Source organism: Acromyrmex echinatior, unplaced genomic scaffold (genome assembly GCF_024713525.1).
Source record: "Acromyrmex echinatior isolate Ae372 unplaced genomic scaffold, ASM2471352v2 Scaffold35, whole genome shotgun sequence".
Classification (NCBI taxonomy): Eukaryota; Metazoa; Arthropoda; class Insecta; order Hymenoptera; family Formicidae; genus Acromyrmex; species Acromyrmex echinatior.
The window spans coordinates 71,491-90,481 of record NW_028259068.1 but is presented as its reverse complement, the minus strand read 5'-3'; the positions used below and the strand labels follow the sequence as shown (position 1 = coordinate 90,481).

At 39.6% G+C, this 18,991-nt stretch overlaps 4 protein-coding genes and 1 pseudogene across 4 annotated transcripts in view; 1 reads left to right on the top strand and 4 right to left on the bottom strand.

The window, feature by feature from the left end:
- LOC105151681 (pyruvate kinase) overlaps positions 1–18,456 on the bottom strand; it is a 47,658-nt gene extending 29,202 nt beyond the window's left edge. Inside the window, exons 1-3 of the mRNA XM_087416562.1 lie at positions 18,083–18,456; positions 17,817–18,003; positions 17,074–17,595 (exon numbers count right to left, since the gene is read on the bottom strand). Of these exons, the coding sequence (XP_087272688.1) occupies positions 17,074–17,595; positions 17,817–18,003; positions 18,083–18,424 (1,051 nt within the window). The 5' untranslated portion in view covers positions 18,425–18,456. The remainder of the gene's footprint in view (positions 1–17,073; positions 17,596–17,816; positions 18,004–18,082) is intronic.
- Positions 1,940–3,142, top strand: LOC147906424 (uncharacterized). The gene has a single exon (XM_087416559.1). It carries the CDS (start codon positions 1,940–1,942, stop codon positions 3,026–3,028), a length of 1,089 nt encoding a protein of 362 aa, XP_087272685.1. The 3' UTR covers positions 3,029–3,142.
- Positions 3,084–5,605, bottom strand: LOC105147879 (uncharacterized). The gene has a single exon (XM_087416560.1). The coding sequence runs from the start codon at positions 5,236–5,238 to the stop codon at positions 4,456–4,458; it is 783 nt and encodes a 260-aa protein (XP_087272686.1). The 5' UTR covers positions 5,239–5,605; the 3' UTR covers positions 3,084–4,455.
- On the bottom strand, positions 5,663–7,016 carry LOC147906423 (uncharacterized). Its single transcript, XM_087416557.1, has one exon. The coding sequence runs from the start codon at positions 6,975–6,977 to the stop codon at positions 5,664–5,666; it is 1,314 nt and encodes a 437-aa protein (XP_087272683.1). The 5' UTR covers positions 6,978–7,016; the 3' UTR covers position 5,663.
- LOC147906422 (uncharacterized) lies at positions 7,105–8,474 on the bottom strand (annotated as a pseudogene).
- Positions 18,457–18,991: the final 535 nt, after the last annotated feature.

Below are 18,991 nucleotides of genomic sequence, written 5' to 3'. Positions count from 1 at the left end.
CAAAATACATGACGCGATTGTTCCTCTTCGCGTACGCTACCCAGTGAGGCTACCAGGCTCCGTCGCATCGTCCAGATTCACGATACCGCTTTCGTTTCGGCGCACACCGCTCGTCGGTAACGCGTTACGCATGAAAACGCCTCTAAAGTATGGTACAAGCATACGTCTCGCGAGCTCGTTCAATTGTACATTGGTAGTTGCGCCAGACGGCATTTTTATCGTCTTTTTGACGTTTTCTTTTTTCTTTGCAGCTACGCCCTGTCCATGTTTGTATCGACCGAAATACAGTCCGCGTCCATATTTGTACGGAGCGAGATACAGTCCGCGACCCTGTTCCATCGCGCGATCGTGACGTTGCAGCTCTTCGAGCTGACGTCGCGCGGTTTTGCTATCGTTTACCGCTTTCGCCACGCTGGCTGTTCCGCCGATCAAGGACCCGAGTGCACCCAACATTGATAGAAACGGTAACGCACCGCCTCGTTTCGCCGTCGGAAGTATCCGCTTTTTCGTCGCTTTTTTTTTCGTCGTTTTCTTCTTCGGTTTCATGCCCATGCCGATCTTGGTCTTGGCTTTCATCGCTGCCCAGACGGCAGCTGCGGCGGCTCTCTCGCTCAGAGCCGAATCTCTCGCGACGACGCGTCCTAGCGCTTTATCGGCGAGTACCTTGTCCGCCGTGTGTCTATCGGTGAGATCGTTGCTTCGAGAATACGTAATGTCGTGTTCTCGGCACGCCGCGTCCAGCGGATTTATGTCCGCGTCTCCTCTAGTTAATCGTTTCGTAAATCGAGTGCCCGGACCGCAAAATTGATAACTCGGAATATGTAACTCGAAAGGAAGCGCGTTTATCGCTCGATTTAGCAGACTGCCGCGCGACGCCGACATTCGCTACAATCCTTTATCTTCGGTGTAGGGCCGTCGATATGCGTCCGCTGCCACGGCTGATTGTAGTGTTCGTCGCAGCGACAATAAGTTCGAACCTCCGAATCTGCCTTCACGTGTTCCGGAAGCTTGTCCCAGACGTGTTCGATGTATTCACCGTACACGCGTAAGAATACGACCTTCGGTATATATTGTAACAGCTCGGCGCTCAAATCTCGAATATCGGAAGGATGACACAGCGAGATACATTTTGCTACTGCGCGATTCGCGGATTCGCGCAACTTTAAATAATCGTTTGAGAGCACGTAATCTTTAGTGTGAGCATGAAATTCGTGCTGCAACCGCTGACGATACGTGTCACAAACTGTGACGTGAAATCGCAAATGATGGGAGGCAGTGCGGAGAAGCGCAAGCACGGCGAAATGCTGCCGAGTACTATACGCGCGATCATTTGCGGCCCGTCGAATTGTGGTAAAACCAACGTTCTCATAAGTTTGCTCGAGAGTCCAAATGGCGTACGTTTCAAAAACGTGTACGTCTACTCGAAATCACTGCAACAGCCAAAGTATCGATATCTCGAAAATTTATTTACATCTATCGATGAAATCGGCTACTTTACGTTTTCCAACAATAGCGACATCGTTCCACCGAACGAGGCGCGCCCAAATTCTATTTTTATCTTTGATGACGTGGCATGCGACAAGCAGGATGCGGTGAGAGAATATTTTTCGATGGGTCGCCACGCGAAAGTTGACTGCTTCTATCTTTGTCAGACGTACGCGAGGATACCTAAACATCTGATACGCGACAACGCGAACCTGCTGATCCTGTTCAAACAGGATTGTACCAACTTGAAACACGTTTACAATGATCACGTGAACACCGACATGTCTTATGACGAATTTTGCACGTTGTGCAGTGACTGTTGGCAAAAAAAATATGGATTTTTAGTAATAGACAAGGATAGTGCGCTTAAAGACGGGAGATACAGAAAGGGATTTAACGAGTTCGCAATACTGTAACGTGACTAGTCGTTGTTGATACTTCGCCAGAGACGAACATGGCTGATGTGCGCGAGCGTGAAAAAATCGCGAGAGAGATCGAGAAGACGAGCGAGTCAATCCGCAAGAAACATTGCGCTCTGAAAACCGGTAGAATCGAGGAAGACATGGCATTGGACAGACATTTTAAGCCTATTATCAAACCGCTGCGACAAATCGTTAACAGCCCCGGTGTGCACGCGATAAAGAGACAGTCGCGCGACGATGACGCAGCGTCTGCCTCCAAACGCGAGAGGAAGGAAGAAGAAGAAGAAGAGAAGGAGGAGGAAGAGGGAGAGAAAGAGAGTGAGACGTTCGAGCGTTCCGCGATTTCGGATAAATCCGATGATCGATCGCACGATCGTGTACAGCCGATAACCTCCACTCCGCGTACGATGATCGTACCGACGATAGAATCGTTGGATAACGTTTTCGAAACGACGGACGACTCGCTAGCAACAAAGGTTCAAAATCAGTTGCAAACGTCGGAAGGTCGAGAGGCGTTGCAAGCCGGTTTGGGTCCGTTGGGTCAAAAGTACGTCGAGGCTGTCCTGAGAGGAGCGCGAGATAAACAGAAGAGTGGTATAGATTATGTATACGGCGTTTACCTACACAAGGATGGATTGATGTTTGGCAATAAACGTTTCGACGTGGATGATGCTGACAACATAATTATCGATGGCGTACGATACGCCGGTTCGCCCGGTCTTTACGAGTTAATTTTCAAGAGAATTCCCGACGATCTCCTTTACACGGAAGACGATATGAACAAATACAAGAGCATGCTGCTGGCGACGAATGCGCACAAACACAAGCATCATTCGCAGGGCCGATTATTGAGCAACAGGGGATACAAGTACAAATACGTAATCGCGCCGTTGATGTCGATCACACCCAAGAAACAGAAGAAGAAATCTGGAAAGGGATTACCTCACGCAATGACATTAAATGACAATGCGATCGATTACGTGCACTGGGACGATCCCAACGAGCTGATGGGTCGTCTACGATTGCTCGACGCTTCGCACCGAGCGGGCAACAACGCTCACGACAACGAGATGCTGTCGATTATCGAAGAACTTCGCGAAGCCGGTCTTATTATAAATTAAATTGTGTATCGACGAAACGAGTCAGCCGAGTGGCGTCAGCGAGAAAAAAAAATACTTTTGGTCTTTGTATTACACGTCGAATCATGAAAAAGAAATCCAGCGAAAAGAGAAAAATTAGCTCGGAGAGACATCGACTCGTCGAGGAATTGCACGCTCCGGCGAGAAGAAATTTTCCACGAAGACGTCATAGTTCGAGGATACGACGATTTATGGCAGGCTGATATTGTCGAGATGCATCCGTACTCGAGTTTCAACAGAGGCCACCACTACATATTCACCGTCATCGATGTGTTGAGCAAGTACGCGTGGGCCGTACCGCTCAAGAGCAAGGGTGGAAGCGAGACGGCTGATGCTATTGTTGAGATAATTCGAGCAAATGGAAGATGTCCTAAAAATTTACAAACGGATATGGGGAAGGAGTTTTACAACGTTGGTGTGCAGAAAATCTTGAAAAAACACAACGTTAATCACTATTCCACGTATTCGACATTGAAAGCGTCGGTAGTCGAGCGGTTCAATCGTACGCTTAAAAGTGACATGTGGAAGATGTTTACACTCAACGGCAATTACAAGTGGATCGACGAGCTGCCGCGTCTCGTATCAGATTACAATGCGCGCAAGCATCGCACTATCGGCATGCGACCCGCCAACGTAACTCCCGCGATCGCCGAAAGATTCTTGGACACGGTGTACAGCGTGATAAAAATCGCTGGTCCAGCAAAATTCAAAGTGAGCGATTCGGTACGCGTGAGCAAGTACAATACGATTTTTGAGAAGGGTTATACACCAAATTGGACCACCGAGGTGTTTACGATCGTTAAGGTGCAGCGTACCAATCCCGTATCTACTCGAAGACTATCGCGGAAAATCCGTCGCTGGTGCGTTCTACGAGCACGAGTTGCATCGCGCTACTCATTCGGACGTGTATCTCGTGGAGAAAGTACTGCGCAGGAAGGGAGACAAGATGTACGTCAAGTGGCTGGGATTCGATGGATCGTACAATTCATGGATACACAAAAACAATGTCATTTGATAAAATTTTTTTTTCGCATATTTTTTCTACATGTAAAAAAAAATATATCAATATAAGTATATAAAAAATATAAGTATATAAACGTTTTTTTATTACTTCCCATTCATCATCATCTTCGTTTTGGAGTATACAAAATGTATAATTATTTGTAACAATTTATGTATGGAGCAGCATAAATGATAAAAAACATAACACATAAAATAAGTAAAGTAAATTAGAATACTAGTATATAATACGTATATAAATGTTAAAAAACATGCGATATGTATTATATGAAAGTACAATAATCGTAATACATAAAAAATAATACTTGTATAAATGTAAAAAAAAAGTGTAAAGTACAATAGTAATACATATAATAGCAACATATAATATACACAATACATATATTGTATTACAAAGGTATCCGCCAATGTCCCCATGGTAACGTCTCCGTCGAGTCCGGTACGACGTATCGTTTGTCGTCGTATGGACTCAGAGCGATTTTCGATTCGGATATCGTGTATACCTCGTGTAATTTAAATCGTATACACGATTGACGGCGAGTCATTTCAATCTCTTCGTTCAAACATCGCGTGTAATCGTCGAACGTTATCGTTCGCGCTACGACGTTATTCTTTACGCCTTTCGCCTTTTTAATGTCCTTCTTGCCATCCACTCTCGCCGCGTACATCTTCGCTCTAAGTCCAACAAATTCGGTCATTAATACACCGTTGTTTTCATCCTTCATCAGGCCGAGTACTTTTTTGTTCGCGAGAGGCATATCGTACACGTTGTCTGCCGGATAATCGCTCGTGTCGAATCTAGCGATATCACGTTTCATAGTCTCGTAAACATTGTCGCATTCTATATAGTAAATGAGACTATCCGTGTCGGTGTACATGATCTTGCATTTGTCGCGATACGTCGGTGACATGTACTCGTGATGAAATTCGTACAAACAGACTTTCGATATGTCAAGTATGCACATACCCACGTAAATCGGTTTGTTGAATTTTACCTCGAGTTTGCGCATTTCGACGGCAATCAAATTTTCCGCAAAGACGCTGCGGCTGTGAAAATTCGGTTTCGCGATCATTGCCTCCGCGCCGTACCGTCCGTCCCATTTTGTTATTAATTTGACATCAACGTGGTTGCGCACATTCTCTATAGTTTTGCCGAATACTGCGTTGTTCATTAGTTTATATAAATTTTTTTCGAAATCGTTTTTCGCGGACGTTCTAAATTGTGTATTGAGTTTAATATAATCGTGAAGCCATAGAGATTACGCGAATTGTAGTACTCGATGGATCTTTGTTACGCGAAGACCGTGACGAGTACATTGCTGCAGGTTGCGGTAATGGATGACGTAACGCTGCTTATCGTACAACGTCGCTAGAAGTTTATCTTCGCGCTTGCCAGGCGGTTTATCGCGCGTTGGACAGAAAGGTAGGTCAGTGTGTCGGTCGTGTAGATGCTGCGGATATTCGAGATCAACCTCGAGAATATAACCGGTAGGTGAATCCGGAGCGATCGCGCTCACGTCAAAGTTCGCAACGTCTTCGGTGTATGGTAAAGGTTGACACATCGCCCATCCGTACAGATTATTCACATCGTAATACATCAAGTATGACGACGGTTTCGACGGATCGAACACATGTACTTGTTATTAGCCTGCGCGTATCTGCCGGAGCATTGACTGAGGCCACCGCGTATACCGCGGTCGATGAACATGACCATATCAATGTCAGTGAGCAACTCGAATCTTATGCGTGTAAATTTCAGCATGGCGTCCCACGTGAAACCTGGCAATGTATAGTAATGCGCGGGATCGAGACAGTAACTCGCGATGCAGCTATTGCGGAAATTTTCGAAAATGTTTGCTAATAACAAGACATCAGTTTTCAAGTACAGATCACTGTACTCGCCGAGCGTTCGAATGGAGAATCGCTTCCAGATGTTCGCGGCGTGAGCGTAATCGCTCTCGGATACTGTATCGCCTGTCAACGAACTGAAAAATAATTCGTGCGGTGGTAAGCGCGTGTCCTGCAATTTTTCGACACAATCAATGTACTCGTACGGAAAGACACCTTTTCGTGTGAGTAATTCAAATTCTTCATCCGATAATGTTGGAAATTCGGAACGTACAATTTTTAATTTATCTTTATCGAGATACGACGCCAATTTATCAAGGCTTGCATTTAAAAATTTGAAAGAATCAATGAATTTTAATTTTATGCAATTTTTCTGAAAATTCTTTTCATTTGCATCTTTGGTGCTATCGACATGTTTAGTGAATGAAATATATTTTTCTTTAGTTATCGGTAGTATATCTACACGTCCATCGTACGCGGCAACAATTTCCTTAATTATAAAATGTGCGTCGTAGCTCGATAAATTGTGAAAAACGATCGGAATATAAAATGAATTTTTATAATTTAAATTACAATTCGAATGCGCTGGACCACGATATCTACCGGTGAGATGACAATGATCGCGGACTCTCGTATCGTTCGGCGCGAACGGTTTCTCACAAATATGACAACGCGTCGCGCTACGGTACGCCTCCAATTGTTCTTTCGATAACGTTTCCATGGGTACGTTGGCGGATACTATATTTTTCACTCGATGCGCCAAATCGTTGAGTTGTCGCGCGAACCACGCTATACAATCTTCATCGCGATGGAAGTGATACGACAATAACGCGTCATCGTACGCACATCGCACGTAGTAGCCTATGCTAAACGCGTCATGCTGTTGATACGCGTACGATGATGCGTCTTCCTTGTCGGATTTCATCTTGCGTAAGACGCATTCCAGATCGGCGTAGACGATGAACGGCACTCGTTCTCGATTGTTATAGTTGCCGAATTCGAGCCACCTGTCGTCCTCGCTCGGCAGTCGGATAGAGGAGTCGTTCATCTTCTCGCAGTCCATTACGTGCGACTGCAATTTTTCGTTGGCATTGAAATAGTGCAAGCATCTGAAAAAAGAAAAAATTATAACTATTACCATTATTTTATTAGTAAGATGGAAAATTATAATAATTTTTTTTCATGTATACTTATCGATCGCAGAAAAATTTCCTGTTCTTTTTCCCATTAATCTGCGAGCTCACGAGACGAGATAGGTTTTTTATCCACGCAAAATGTCCAACACCGTTGCGTGGATCTTGCACGTACAACACGTTGACGTGTTTCTTCTTCTTTTCATTGGTGAGTCGCAGAGGAAGAATCTGTTTATTTTCGATGCCGTACACGTTGATCGACACCGCGTTTAACCGTTCAAATTTATAAATATCTTTTAAAGTCACTGGAAACTCAATGTTTGCGAGATTCAGCACTGTCGTATAATGCGGATACAACGATTCCCGATCCGTATTCTTTTCAACCGGATACAGCGCGGCGACCACCGACCACGCGAAGCACGCATTGCCCGTTGAACGCACACTGATCACCGCTCGTTTCGTCGCTATTTCTCGTGGCACTTTGATGTGACATCCCGCGTGCATTGGATTATGCTTATTCACATTCACTATCAAATTGAGGATTCGTGACAATGCCCATCCGCTGTCACGTTCCTGGAATTCTTCGAGCGATGCTAGGATAGGCTCGATGACACGCTGCTCGTACCAATCGCTCGCGCAAATCGGCGTATCGGTATATCTCGTTGTTCTTTGTAATTATGCTCTTATGAGCACGTTTATCCTTCGTCGCGAACTCACCGTTGAACGCGGTGTTCACTTTTACGCTACCGTGTCTTTCTACAGCGTCTCGTACACGCTCGAACACTATTTCTCTCGCGTCTTCCAAAAACCGCCACGGCTCAATGTGATTAGAGTTTATCACAGTATCTGTCGATATACGGCTTTCAAACGCGGCGTCGATCTCTCGCCAGACGAGAGATCTTTCGTCGCGACTCGCGTACTCGCCACTCGCGTACTCGCCACCAACGTGCACGAAACGTCGCTTCAATTTCAACTTTGCACTCGCGAATCGCGCGATTCTCGTCACCGCAGATTGTCTGTCCATCCAATGGTGAGACGTGGACGCTTGGCACGACAAAGTTCTTCGAGCTGCTCGATGCATTCGTCGCATCGTTGCAACCATGAGAAACACTCCACCAGAGTAGCGACCTGGCTGCACTGTTCCAACAGTTCGCGTTCTACTCGCTCGTAGTTTTCCATGTTTTTTTTTAATGTGTGCAAAGTGGACACATGCTGCATGAGAATATAATGTACAAAGATAGTCTGCAATTGGTGCACGACCAGCCGTCTAGCCTACCGAAAGAACCGGTCTCATGTACCCTGACGTGACGACACGAATTTTTCTACGCGATCCATTTCATACTCGCTCATATCACTAGTACATCCACTATCGTCGGACAGTATTTCTTCGTCGGACGACTCTTGGTTCATTATATTCTCAAACGTGTTGTAACAGGTTCGCAATTCTTAGAAAAAGAGGGGAGAGTTATCCTCTCTTCGATTCTAGAAGTTATATATATATATATCGCAATTTACGCGGGTACAATTAGTCTTGCGATACTCGCTTGTACGAACGGTTGAAAAATGTACTACGCTGAAGACAGCAATGCATTGTACGAAACGAAGAAGAACTGCAGTAACATGTAAGTTTTAACATTCTACAAGGTGCGTCCCAAAATTTTCCGAACTTTTTCAATAGGGATAGGTCGGGTGGCGCCATCCGTGTGTTCGATTGCGCGTTTGAAAGGTACATCCCTAGCTGACTTCCAGTAAAAATTTCATGACATTTGGTTCAGTGGAAACGAAGTTATGGCGTCTCAAGTGTCAGTATGTTGTATACATCGGTACGAGAATGAACTTCGAACAAAGAGCCAATATTAAGTTTTGTTTTAAACTTGGTAAAACATTTACCGAAACCCATAATTTGATGAAACAAGTTTATGGTGATAATTGTGTAGCCCGTGCCAGTGTTTATGAGTGGTATACGCGATTCAAGAACGGTCGTGAGGACATAAATGACGACGCACATACAGGTCGCCCAAAATCGACAATTAACGAAAATTCCATCGAAGTTGTGCGTAATTTCATCAAGCATGAGCCAAAATCTTCAGTGAGATACATGGAAATGGAATTGAACATCCCCAAATCAACGATTTATCGCATTTTGACCGAACATTTGGGCCTACAAAAAGTCTGTGCACGATTTGTTCCACACAAGTTGACTGACGACCAAAAAATACATCGAATTCAACATTCAAAGGACATTATTAAGGAAGCAAAAAAGGACCAAAACTTCCTTTATAGCATTGTTACTGGTGACGAGACGTGGTGTTTTCAATACGATCCAGAAACCAAGCGTCAAAGCGCGGAATGGAAGGCGCGAAACGACCCAAAACCCAAAAAATCGCGTTTAGAGAAGTCAAAAGTGAAGACAATGCTCATTTGTTTTTATGATTCCAAGGGTATTGTGCACAAAGAATTCGTTCCAGCAGGCCAAACAGTTAATGCTGTATTCTATGTAAGCGTTTTGAAGCGTTTGGTGCACCGCATTCGTCGTATTCGGCCAGAATATCGCGAAGGAGGAAGTTGGCGCTTGTTACACGATAATGCGCCATCTCACCGTTCAATACTTGTCACTGATTTTTTGACTAAAAATCACATTTTAACAATCAACCATTCCCCGTATTCGCCTGATATGGCACCTTGTGACTTCTACCTATTCGGCAAAATGCATTTGTCCATGAAAGGAAAGCGGTATGTGGACGTAGAAGACATCCAAAGGGCTTGTACCACTATTTTGAAGGACGTGCCTTTGAACGACATAAAACACTCATTTGAAATGCTTTTAGATCGTGCCAAACGTTGTATTGAGTCCGACGGGGACTACTTTGAATAAACAATTTGAATTTGAAAAAAAAAGTAAACCGTTGTTGTTTTATTTCAAAAGTTCGGAAAATTTTGGGACGCACCTTGTATATGCAAAAGAAACGTTTTTTTAACATTATGTACATATACACAGCATGGAGCATCGCAAGATGCGTTTATCCTCTGAGGGGAGCGCGGAGCGCGGGGGGGTGCTCGGTGGCGCGGGGAAGGGGCGCGGAAAGTCCCGGCGCTATCAGTGTTTACTGATATGATGATACGTATCGCTATGTTGTGGTGTCACGTATTATTGGGACCACAGCGATACGTATCATCATATCAGTAAACACTGATAGCGCCGGGACTTTCCACGCCCCTTCCCCGCACCTACTAGTACTCCCCGCGCCACCGAGTACTCCCCCGCGCCCCGCGCTCCCCTCAGAGGACCTGAGTTAGAACCCGCCTATTATTCCTACTTATATCCAGTCTCTTACGCAAGTGTCTTAAAACGGTTTTATGATCAATATTTAGCTCCTTAGTTATATCATAATTGCTCATATGATAATTTTCTTCAATTTTTTGAAAAATTTCATCGATATTTTCCACAATAGACCGATCAGAACGATGTGTATCTTTGACATCGAAATTTCCATTTCAAAATCGGCAAAATCAATTCGCTGCTGTTCGTCTAGTTAGAGCAGCATTTTATCCATGAACATGACAAATTTTTTTCTGCGACTTGTGCAACGTTCTTCCCCTTTTTATAATAAAAATGTAAAATCTGTCGAAAATATTCCTGATTTTCACTCATTTTCAAATTGATTAAATACGTCAATATCATTCAAACCTATGATCTATTCAAAATGTTATATGAAATAGCACCTTTCCAATATATTATATAATCTATAATAATACGTCGAACAATAGTGGCACGTAAAAAGTCAATCAGAGCTCTATTTGTCGACTACATGTGACAAGACTTTTTCTCTAACCCAATATATAATAAGTATCAATAATTCAGTAAATTAAATTTATGTTTTAACTTTAAATATAAATGTGCAAGGTTTCTAACTCTTATATGCAATACATTTCAGCCGATTTTTAATTCGGTATGTTGAAGTCTCGACAGACTCTTTTTGACAGACTGCGCGCGGTCAATGAGGTAAGAGTGTTATTTCATTTGTGCGTTTTTGTCGTACGACAGATGTGCAAGAGGTCCTCGGATCTTTCTATCTTATAATCAATCAAGCCTTGAAAAATTTATCATACGATAAAAATGCACAAATGAAATAGCGGCCTAAAGAGAATGGCGCTTCTCCTTGTCGTCTCGCGATCCAAGTGCTACACGATACTTCGACATCCAAGAAACCATCTCCTCCACTTTTGCCTTATCAACTGACGCCACACAGTGATTCAAAAAGCCTAAATTCTTGGATATTGTGTGAAAAAATGAAGTATCGAATATTAACTTTTAAGTATAATAGTAAAAATATTTTGTTATTATAACATACATTTCTCTTTCTTCAATATTATTATATATAGCATTTAACTAAATGGAAAAATAGTTGCAATCATCGAATTTCAAGCATTTTTTTAAGTCTTCTTAAATTAAGTAAAATGTGGAACACTTTTCAATACAAATTTATTACAATGAATTTTCTTTAACAAATGAATTTTCTTTTAACAAATGTTATACCACTTTCTTCGTCTCATTAATTACTACATTTTCTCGCATAACGAACTAAAAATCATGTTTTAGACATGTTATCTTATTTTCGCATTTTATTAACAAAGATGCTTAAAACCTCATTTTTAATCATGATTTTAAAAAAACACCCGTCAGTGCCAGAAAAAATCAAAATAGGAGATTAAAGTAAATGTTTTAAACAATATAAATCCATTGATATTAATTGCATCTAGGCGCCTTTTATACAGAAAAATGTTTTTAAGTTTGTTAATAACAAATTTTGCATATTACAGCCAGGGTACCAATCTTCGAATAGTTTTAATAAACATTTTTTATACGTGAAGTACACACATACGTATGAAAATTCTGATATATAAAATTGCAATTCATTGTTGATATTTGTTTTATTGTCAAATTTTTCGTTAATCAATTTCAATTATTTTAATTGTTTAACATATGAGAAATAGATAAAAAACAAATGGAAATATTGGATGTGGGAAAAAGTTCGTGGCGATTTTTTAGTAAAATTCGAATGTTTTTCTTAGAGTATTAAAATCAATTTATTTAAATCAAATATGCCATTTAAATTTAATATTTTGCCATTTTTGGGGCAGAGCCATAATCCCATCGCGATAGAACTTTTGTGATTTCTAGTCGAAAAACTGCTTCAAGTGATTTTTAAGTCTCTTTTGAAGTCAGCTTTACACCATTAAGAGAGTTCTGCAGAGACCTAAACAAATGATAGTCTGAGAGTGCTATGTCAGAACGGATGCATTAAGACTTCCCAGCCAAGCTCTCGCAATTTTTGTCGAGTTATCAAAGATGTGTGTGGTCGAGCGTTGTCGTGATGGAAGACGACACCTCTCCTATTAATTAATTCTGGCCGCTTTCTCTCAATTGCTTGTTGTAATCTCTCCAATTGTTCACAGTAAAGTTCGGAATTAATTGTTTGATTGGGCGATAACAGTTCATAATGAACGATTCCCTTCCAATCCCATCACACACACAATATCACCTTTTTCGTCAATCCAGGTTTTGCGATTGTTTGTGCCTTCTCTCCTTCCCTTATCCACGATTTTTTGCGAGTTCGATTGTCGTATGTGATCCATTTTTCATAATCAGTTATCATTCTCTTCAGAAATGGCTCAATTCCGTTTCAATAGTGTATAGCAAATGTTAATTCGATCCATCATATTCTTAATATTCAACTCGTGAAGAACCCAAATATCGAGCTTCTTTTTGTATCCAGCTTTGTGTAAATAATTTAAAACTGTTTTGTGGTCGATACCTAGTTCCCTGGCAATCTCCACAGTGCTCATATGCTTATCACGCTCGACTTTTTCCATGATTTCATCGGACTTTTCAGTGATTGATCGACCGGAGCGAGGTTCATCTTTTACATCGAAATTTCCAGTATGAAAACGAGCGAACCATTTCCGTGCTGCTGATTTTGATAGAGTATCTTCATCGTAAATCACAAATTTTTTACAAGCTTGTGCAGCGTTCTTGTCTTTATCGTAATAATACTGCAAAATGTAGCGAATTTTTTCCTTATTTATTGCCATTTTCAAAATAAAATAACTTTTGATCCACTTCACCGACTTCAATCTTTTTTGGCTCAAAACAAAGATTGAAATGTCACTTTTTAAACGCACGTCTAGTGTTGTCGATGCGATTAGTAGCTACTGCTTTAATGCCATCTAGTGAGAAAAATGCTACGAACTTTTTTCCAACTATTTAAAGTATATATAGAGTTGTATGTAAATGTAAAACTCGATTATCGTAGGGTTTTATTTAAACGAAGGCTAAAAGTTGTTTCAGAAGTTTAAAGATATTTCCCCAAAACTTGTAGTAGATAAAATGAATGCGCACGACATCGATAGCTACCTATCGTATGTGATGACTTTTTTACATTTAAAAAATGTTTGTTAAAATTATTCGAAGATTAATCGGTATCCGGTCATAACATGGTGTAAAATTTGCTATTGACAAACCAAAAACTTCGCAATTTTAAAAACGTTTTTCTGGATAAAGGGCGCGTAAATGCAATTAATATGGATGAATTTTTATTTTTCAAAATATGTACTTTAACTTCCAATTTAAATTTTTTCTGGCACTGATGGGCGTTTTTTTTTAAATCATGATTAAAAATCAGATTTTTAGCATTTTGTTAATAAAATGCGAAAACAAGGTAAGAGATCTAAAAGTGACTATTTTCAGTTCATTATTCGAGAAAGTATAGTACTCAATAAGACGAAAGTGGTATAACAGAAAGTGATTGTTAAAAGAAAATTTATTTATTTGTAATAAATTTATATTGAACAGTATTCCATATTTTACTAAAACTACTTTTAAAAATACTTAAAAATGTTTGAAATTAGATGATTGCAACTATTTTTCCATTTAACTAAATGGCATATAATATTAAAAAAAGAAAAATGTATATACTTAACTAAATATTTTCACTATTTAAAGATTAATATTCGATATTTCATTTTTTTACACAATGAATGAATTCCAAGAATTTAGGCTTTCCTCACTGTGTGAGGGAATCAGAATTTGTGCGCCATCATTGCGGCACAGTCAATAAAATGAAATTAACTATTAAAATCTATCGGTAATATAAATGGAATTTAATATGGCTGTTGATTGCGTTCGTTATGTTAATGTTTCGACGTTCATTTTATATGTAGCTGAGCTGAGCTTGGAAGAGGGTGATTTTTTGGAAGATTTTTAGGAAAATTCTGGAAAGATAAGACTTTTATCTTTGTCTCCGTTATTAATTACTTGCTTAGAGGTCTTGTATTTTTCTTTTAATATTAGATTATCAGTTTCAAAAGAGGTCATCGTCTCGGAATGTGGTAAGTCTTTTTCCTAGGAAGATCGATTATTTTTTTGTAGCTTAGTTACTCGAGTCATGGAATTTGCATAATTTTATATATTTATTTCTTTGCTTTTGTTCTTTACTGTACGTATGTTAAACATTGTCAATATAGATTACTTGCTTATATAAAAGTTATTAACACAAAACATCCAGCTTAGTTCGTAGCCTTTTCATATTATATATATTCATTATTTTAATTATTTGAACCGATTTTTTACTGAATTTAAAATAATAAAGATGGTACCATTCGGATTTTATTTCTTAATTTGGTAGAATTTAATTTGGCGCCAGTTGTTATCATATCTTTTATACAAATGATACATATCAATAAAATTCAATAAATAATGAAAATAAAATAAAGTACTACACACTTGGGTTTTACTTGTTACATGGTATCAGTATACATTTGCAATTTGAATTTTGACACAGTATCAACAACATCTTTGCGACATATATTCTTAATTCATTACAAATATTTTTCAAGTTTTAGTATTATACAAATGATGGATAAATTTCCGAAAACGTCCAACGCTCGATTGCCACGAATTTTGGTAGAAATATTTCAAATAATGTCTGTTCGAGATCGGTAATTCGAAAAAAAAAGGTAAGAATTCCTTCGGTCGACCGACAGTAATTGTTATTGAACGCACGCACAAGGCGAGCTCGTGATTTCATCTCGAGCCTGACATTAAGCCTCGTCAAAGTCAAGGATTCATTGTTCTTTAGCCTTTTCAAAACAATTCGGTACACGCAAACAGGCACCGGCAACGGAACATCGAAAGTTCTAGAACAATTCGATTCGCGCACGCGAGCGCCGCGCTCAAACGAATACGTCACGCGCTGTCACCAATCCCGCGTACGGATTTTCTGTCGCGCATGACTGTTACGTTGAACGTCGCTAGAAAAGAATCGAAAGCGCCAATCAATTTTGTACAACCAATGCCACGTGATAATTACGATTGTGGCAAAATTTAATTGGATTTCTCTCAAGAAGAAAGCCCGGACCGGAAACAATAAATGCTTCGATCTCGCCAGTCCTCAGGGCAGATTGGGCAGATTGCTTAAATAGTTTACACCGCTTATACCGTCTACACCGCTTAGAGTTCTTAGACTTCTTAGAGTTCTTACTTCTAAAAGTTCTTCGAGTTCTTAGAATCATAGTCTCGCTACTATACCGCTTCGTGAAATCGCCGTGCTAACCGCTTAGTGAAATCGCGATAAAACGAATTTTTCCGAGAAAATCGCCGAGATTTTCCATCACCGCGATTCCGAATACAATTTTGGAAACGGTGGCTGCATTTGATATTTTGTTAATATTTAATTAATTATATTTTTTGACTCTGTAACTGATTATATTAAAGAAAATTCTTTTGTTAAATTAAATGAAACGGAGTTCTCTTCACTGTCGTGCATCACATCACCTTGTGCCGTTCTCTCACTTGAATCTTTCCGCGCGGTGCATTCTCGCACATTTTCTGGTCCTTCGAGCCGGATTTAAACTAGCGAGAAAGACAGTAAGACAAACGCCGCATCACTTTAAAAATTTCACGATCAGCGCTCTCGCTCTGGTTCGCTCTCGCACAATGTCCTTAGATGGATTTTCACCAAAAGTTTAATATAAAATGTTTATATAAAGTTATCGTTGGAATGGAATTTCATAAATGTTGCCTTCGTGTCTAGGGGCACAGAACTTTCTACGCGAAGTGAGTTTCACCTAACCTCCTGCCCAAGAAACATAAATCTTTCTACGCGAAACAAGTTTCATTCCATCTTCTCCCTGTTTCGGAGTGCATAACTTTCCACGAGGTCTATCCCATCTACCCCCTCCCTGCAGAAAGGCGCACGAAAGGATAGATCTTTTTGGAGATCAAGAGGTCAACATCAAGGTTACTCGGACTTGAAATGAGCTGTATAAAGGAAATCCGTTTAGGTGGTATAATTTTATTTAAATTTACATTTTTAGCGTTCTTATCGGTGAAAATCCAGTTTTGTCTCACACGGGCATTCATTTGACATCATTTGGAGTACTTCTGCCAAAATTCAAGGCAATCAGACGTTTTCAGAAGTTTATCCCAAATGATTCATATTAAATATTAGTTCTGTTATAATCATGCATTAATTTTGTTCGGATAAGAAAATTTCTTATGATTATGAATACTTAATTTTGAGTTGTTTAATATTAAATTGACATTTAAGATATTTAGTTATTCGGTATCATCCAGCTTTCAAACTGGCGCGAGTTTTTATTCTTTATAGGAGAGTGATTGACAACTTCATGACAAGCAATGCTTGTTTAAAATTGGCGGATTTCAAGCGGATTTCATGTATACCTACTACTATAATTGTTCATATTAAGTGTTGGAAGAAGGTTAATAATAAAATTAGCCGAAACATGTACAGATTTTAATTTAATGTCATTCGTGTTATGGATTAAGAAATTAAACCTTTTAATTACGCATTACCTACAGCTCTTATTTCGATTAGCCCATTTTTTATTTTGTTGAATTTTTAATTTTTGTTTTGAGAATTTTTGTAACATTTTTTTCTTAATATTATTTTGTTTTATTATACATTCATTTTTCTAATACTAATATAATATATCAAAATAAATTACCTGACAACATAACACAATCAGCACCATCGAGAATGGCATTAGCAACATCTGAAGTTTCGGCTCTCGTAGCACGTGGTTTTTTTATCATAGACTCCAACATTTGCGTAGCACAAATTACTGGTTTGCCAACTTTGTTACATCTGCTAATCATACGCTTCTGTGCCAGGAATACCTTCTGCGGTGGTATTTCTATTCCCAAGTCACCACGTGCTACCATGATACCATCGGATGCATCGATAATCTCATCAAGATTCGTTATACCCTGTTGATTTTCGATCTTCGATATAATTTTGATGTTTTTACCCTTTTCACCGAGAATATCACGAATCTCAGTTAATGCAGCAGCGTTTCTAATAAAGGAAGCGAATATCATATCGACTTCGTGTTCAACACCAAACTGAAGATCACATTTATCTTTTTCCGACACTGCTGGAAGATCCACTAGTACTCCTGGTAAATTCACACCTTTGCACGAACCCAACATACCACCATTTTCAACAGTCGTAGAGATTAAATTAGAACCTAAAAAATGGATAAATGAGGTAATTCTATATATTTTTCGTACTTATTGTTATACATATTAACATTTCTCATTATCAAAATGCACAAAAACAGCTGATAAAAAAAATTGAAGCTAAAATAATCAAAAAATGCTATTACATAGTCAGAAACGTATCACATGTAACATTTCAATTTTATATTCTCAAAGACACGCACGCACGCATAGACATAAATGTACTTACTGATAGCGGAAACAATGAGAGAAATCAAACCATCGTCCACGAATATGCGATTGCCCGTCTTTAATATCTTTGAGATATTTTCGTAATCAACGTACATAACTTGAGCATTTCCTTTCTCTATATATGCCTTGTCAGTAGATAGTTTAAAAGTCTGGCCTTTAATTAACTCAACTTCAGCCGAGCGATCCTGTTAAAATAATATAATAAATTTTAAATATTACCATATAAGAATTAATTCTTGCATTTTAGATATATTAATAACGTACGCCTTCTAAAAGACCGGTACGGATTTCAGGACCCTTTGTGTCAAGAGCAATAGCAACAGGAATATTGATACCGGCACGGGTGGTTAAATTCTTTTGTGCCTGGCGAACATTAGCGATAGTCTCAGCATGATATTCGTGAGACCCATGAGAGAAGTTCAATCGAGCAATATTCATTCCTGTCTCAATCATTTTTTCTAAAATCTCCACAGATCTGGATACAGGACCGATTGTACAAATGATACCAGATAAACGGACAAAAGATACTTGACTATTGATATCCAGAGCACACATATAGTCTAATTGATTTTGAGAGTATAATGCCAGATTTGGTTTGCCAGCCATCTAGAACAATTCAATGAAATTTGAAAAAATTCGGATTATAAAAATAAAATCAATCAATTAAGATAGTCAATTAAGTAATTATGCATACTAACGACGATCTTACAGAATTCAAATCTTCACATATATTGTCAAGTTTATGACTTGACAAGGTTTAGCCGTCGCTTGTTATTCATTTAAAAATTATTAACAAAATAAGTTTAAGAAATAACTTTTCTATTGCATAAAACAAAAATTCTTTGTTTTAAAATAAAACTCTCCTGCCTAGGGACACATGACTTTCCATGAGAAGCTAGTACCACCCCACCTCTTCCCCTGCGAAGGGGCGTCCGACTTTCCATGCAAAATAGTTTGATTTTACCTTCTCCCCTTCCTGCCAAGATGCGTCCAACTTTTTACGTAAAACGAGTTCTGCGCAGGAGGGGGGGGCGGGATGGACCTCGTTTTGCGAGGATGCTCTTTGGCAGAAAAAAAGGTGGAGTGAAACCCATTTCGCGTGAAAAGTTGTGCGCCCCTAAACAGGAAGGAGATGGTGAAACTCGCTTCACATAGAAAGTAGTACGTCCCTAG

What these genes read in the sequence shown, in the direction of transcription:
- LOC147906423 (XM_087416557.1), bottom strand. Translation starts at nt 6,977, where the DNA reads ATGGACTGCGAGAAGATGAACGACTCCTCTATCCGACTGCCGAGCGAG.
- LOC147906424 (XM_087416559.1), top strand. Translation starts at nt 1,940, where the DNA reads ATGGCTGATGTGCGCGAGCGTGAAAAAATCGCGAGAGAGATCGAGAAG.
- LOC105147879 (XM_087416560.1), bottom strand. Translation starts at nt 5,238, where the DNA reads ATGAACAACGCAGTATTCGGCAAAACTATAGAGAATGTGCGCAACCAC.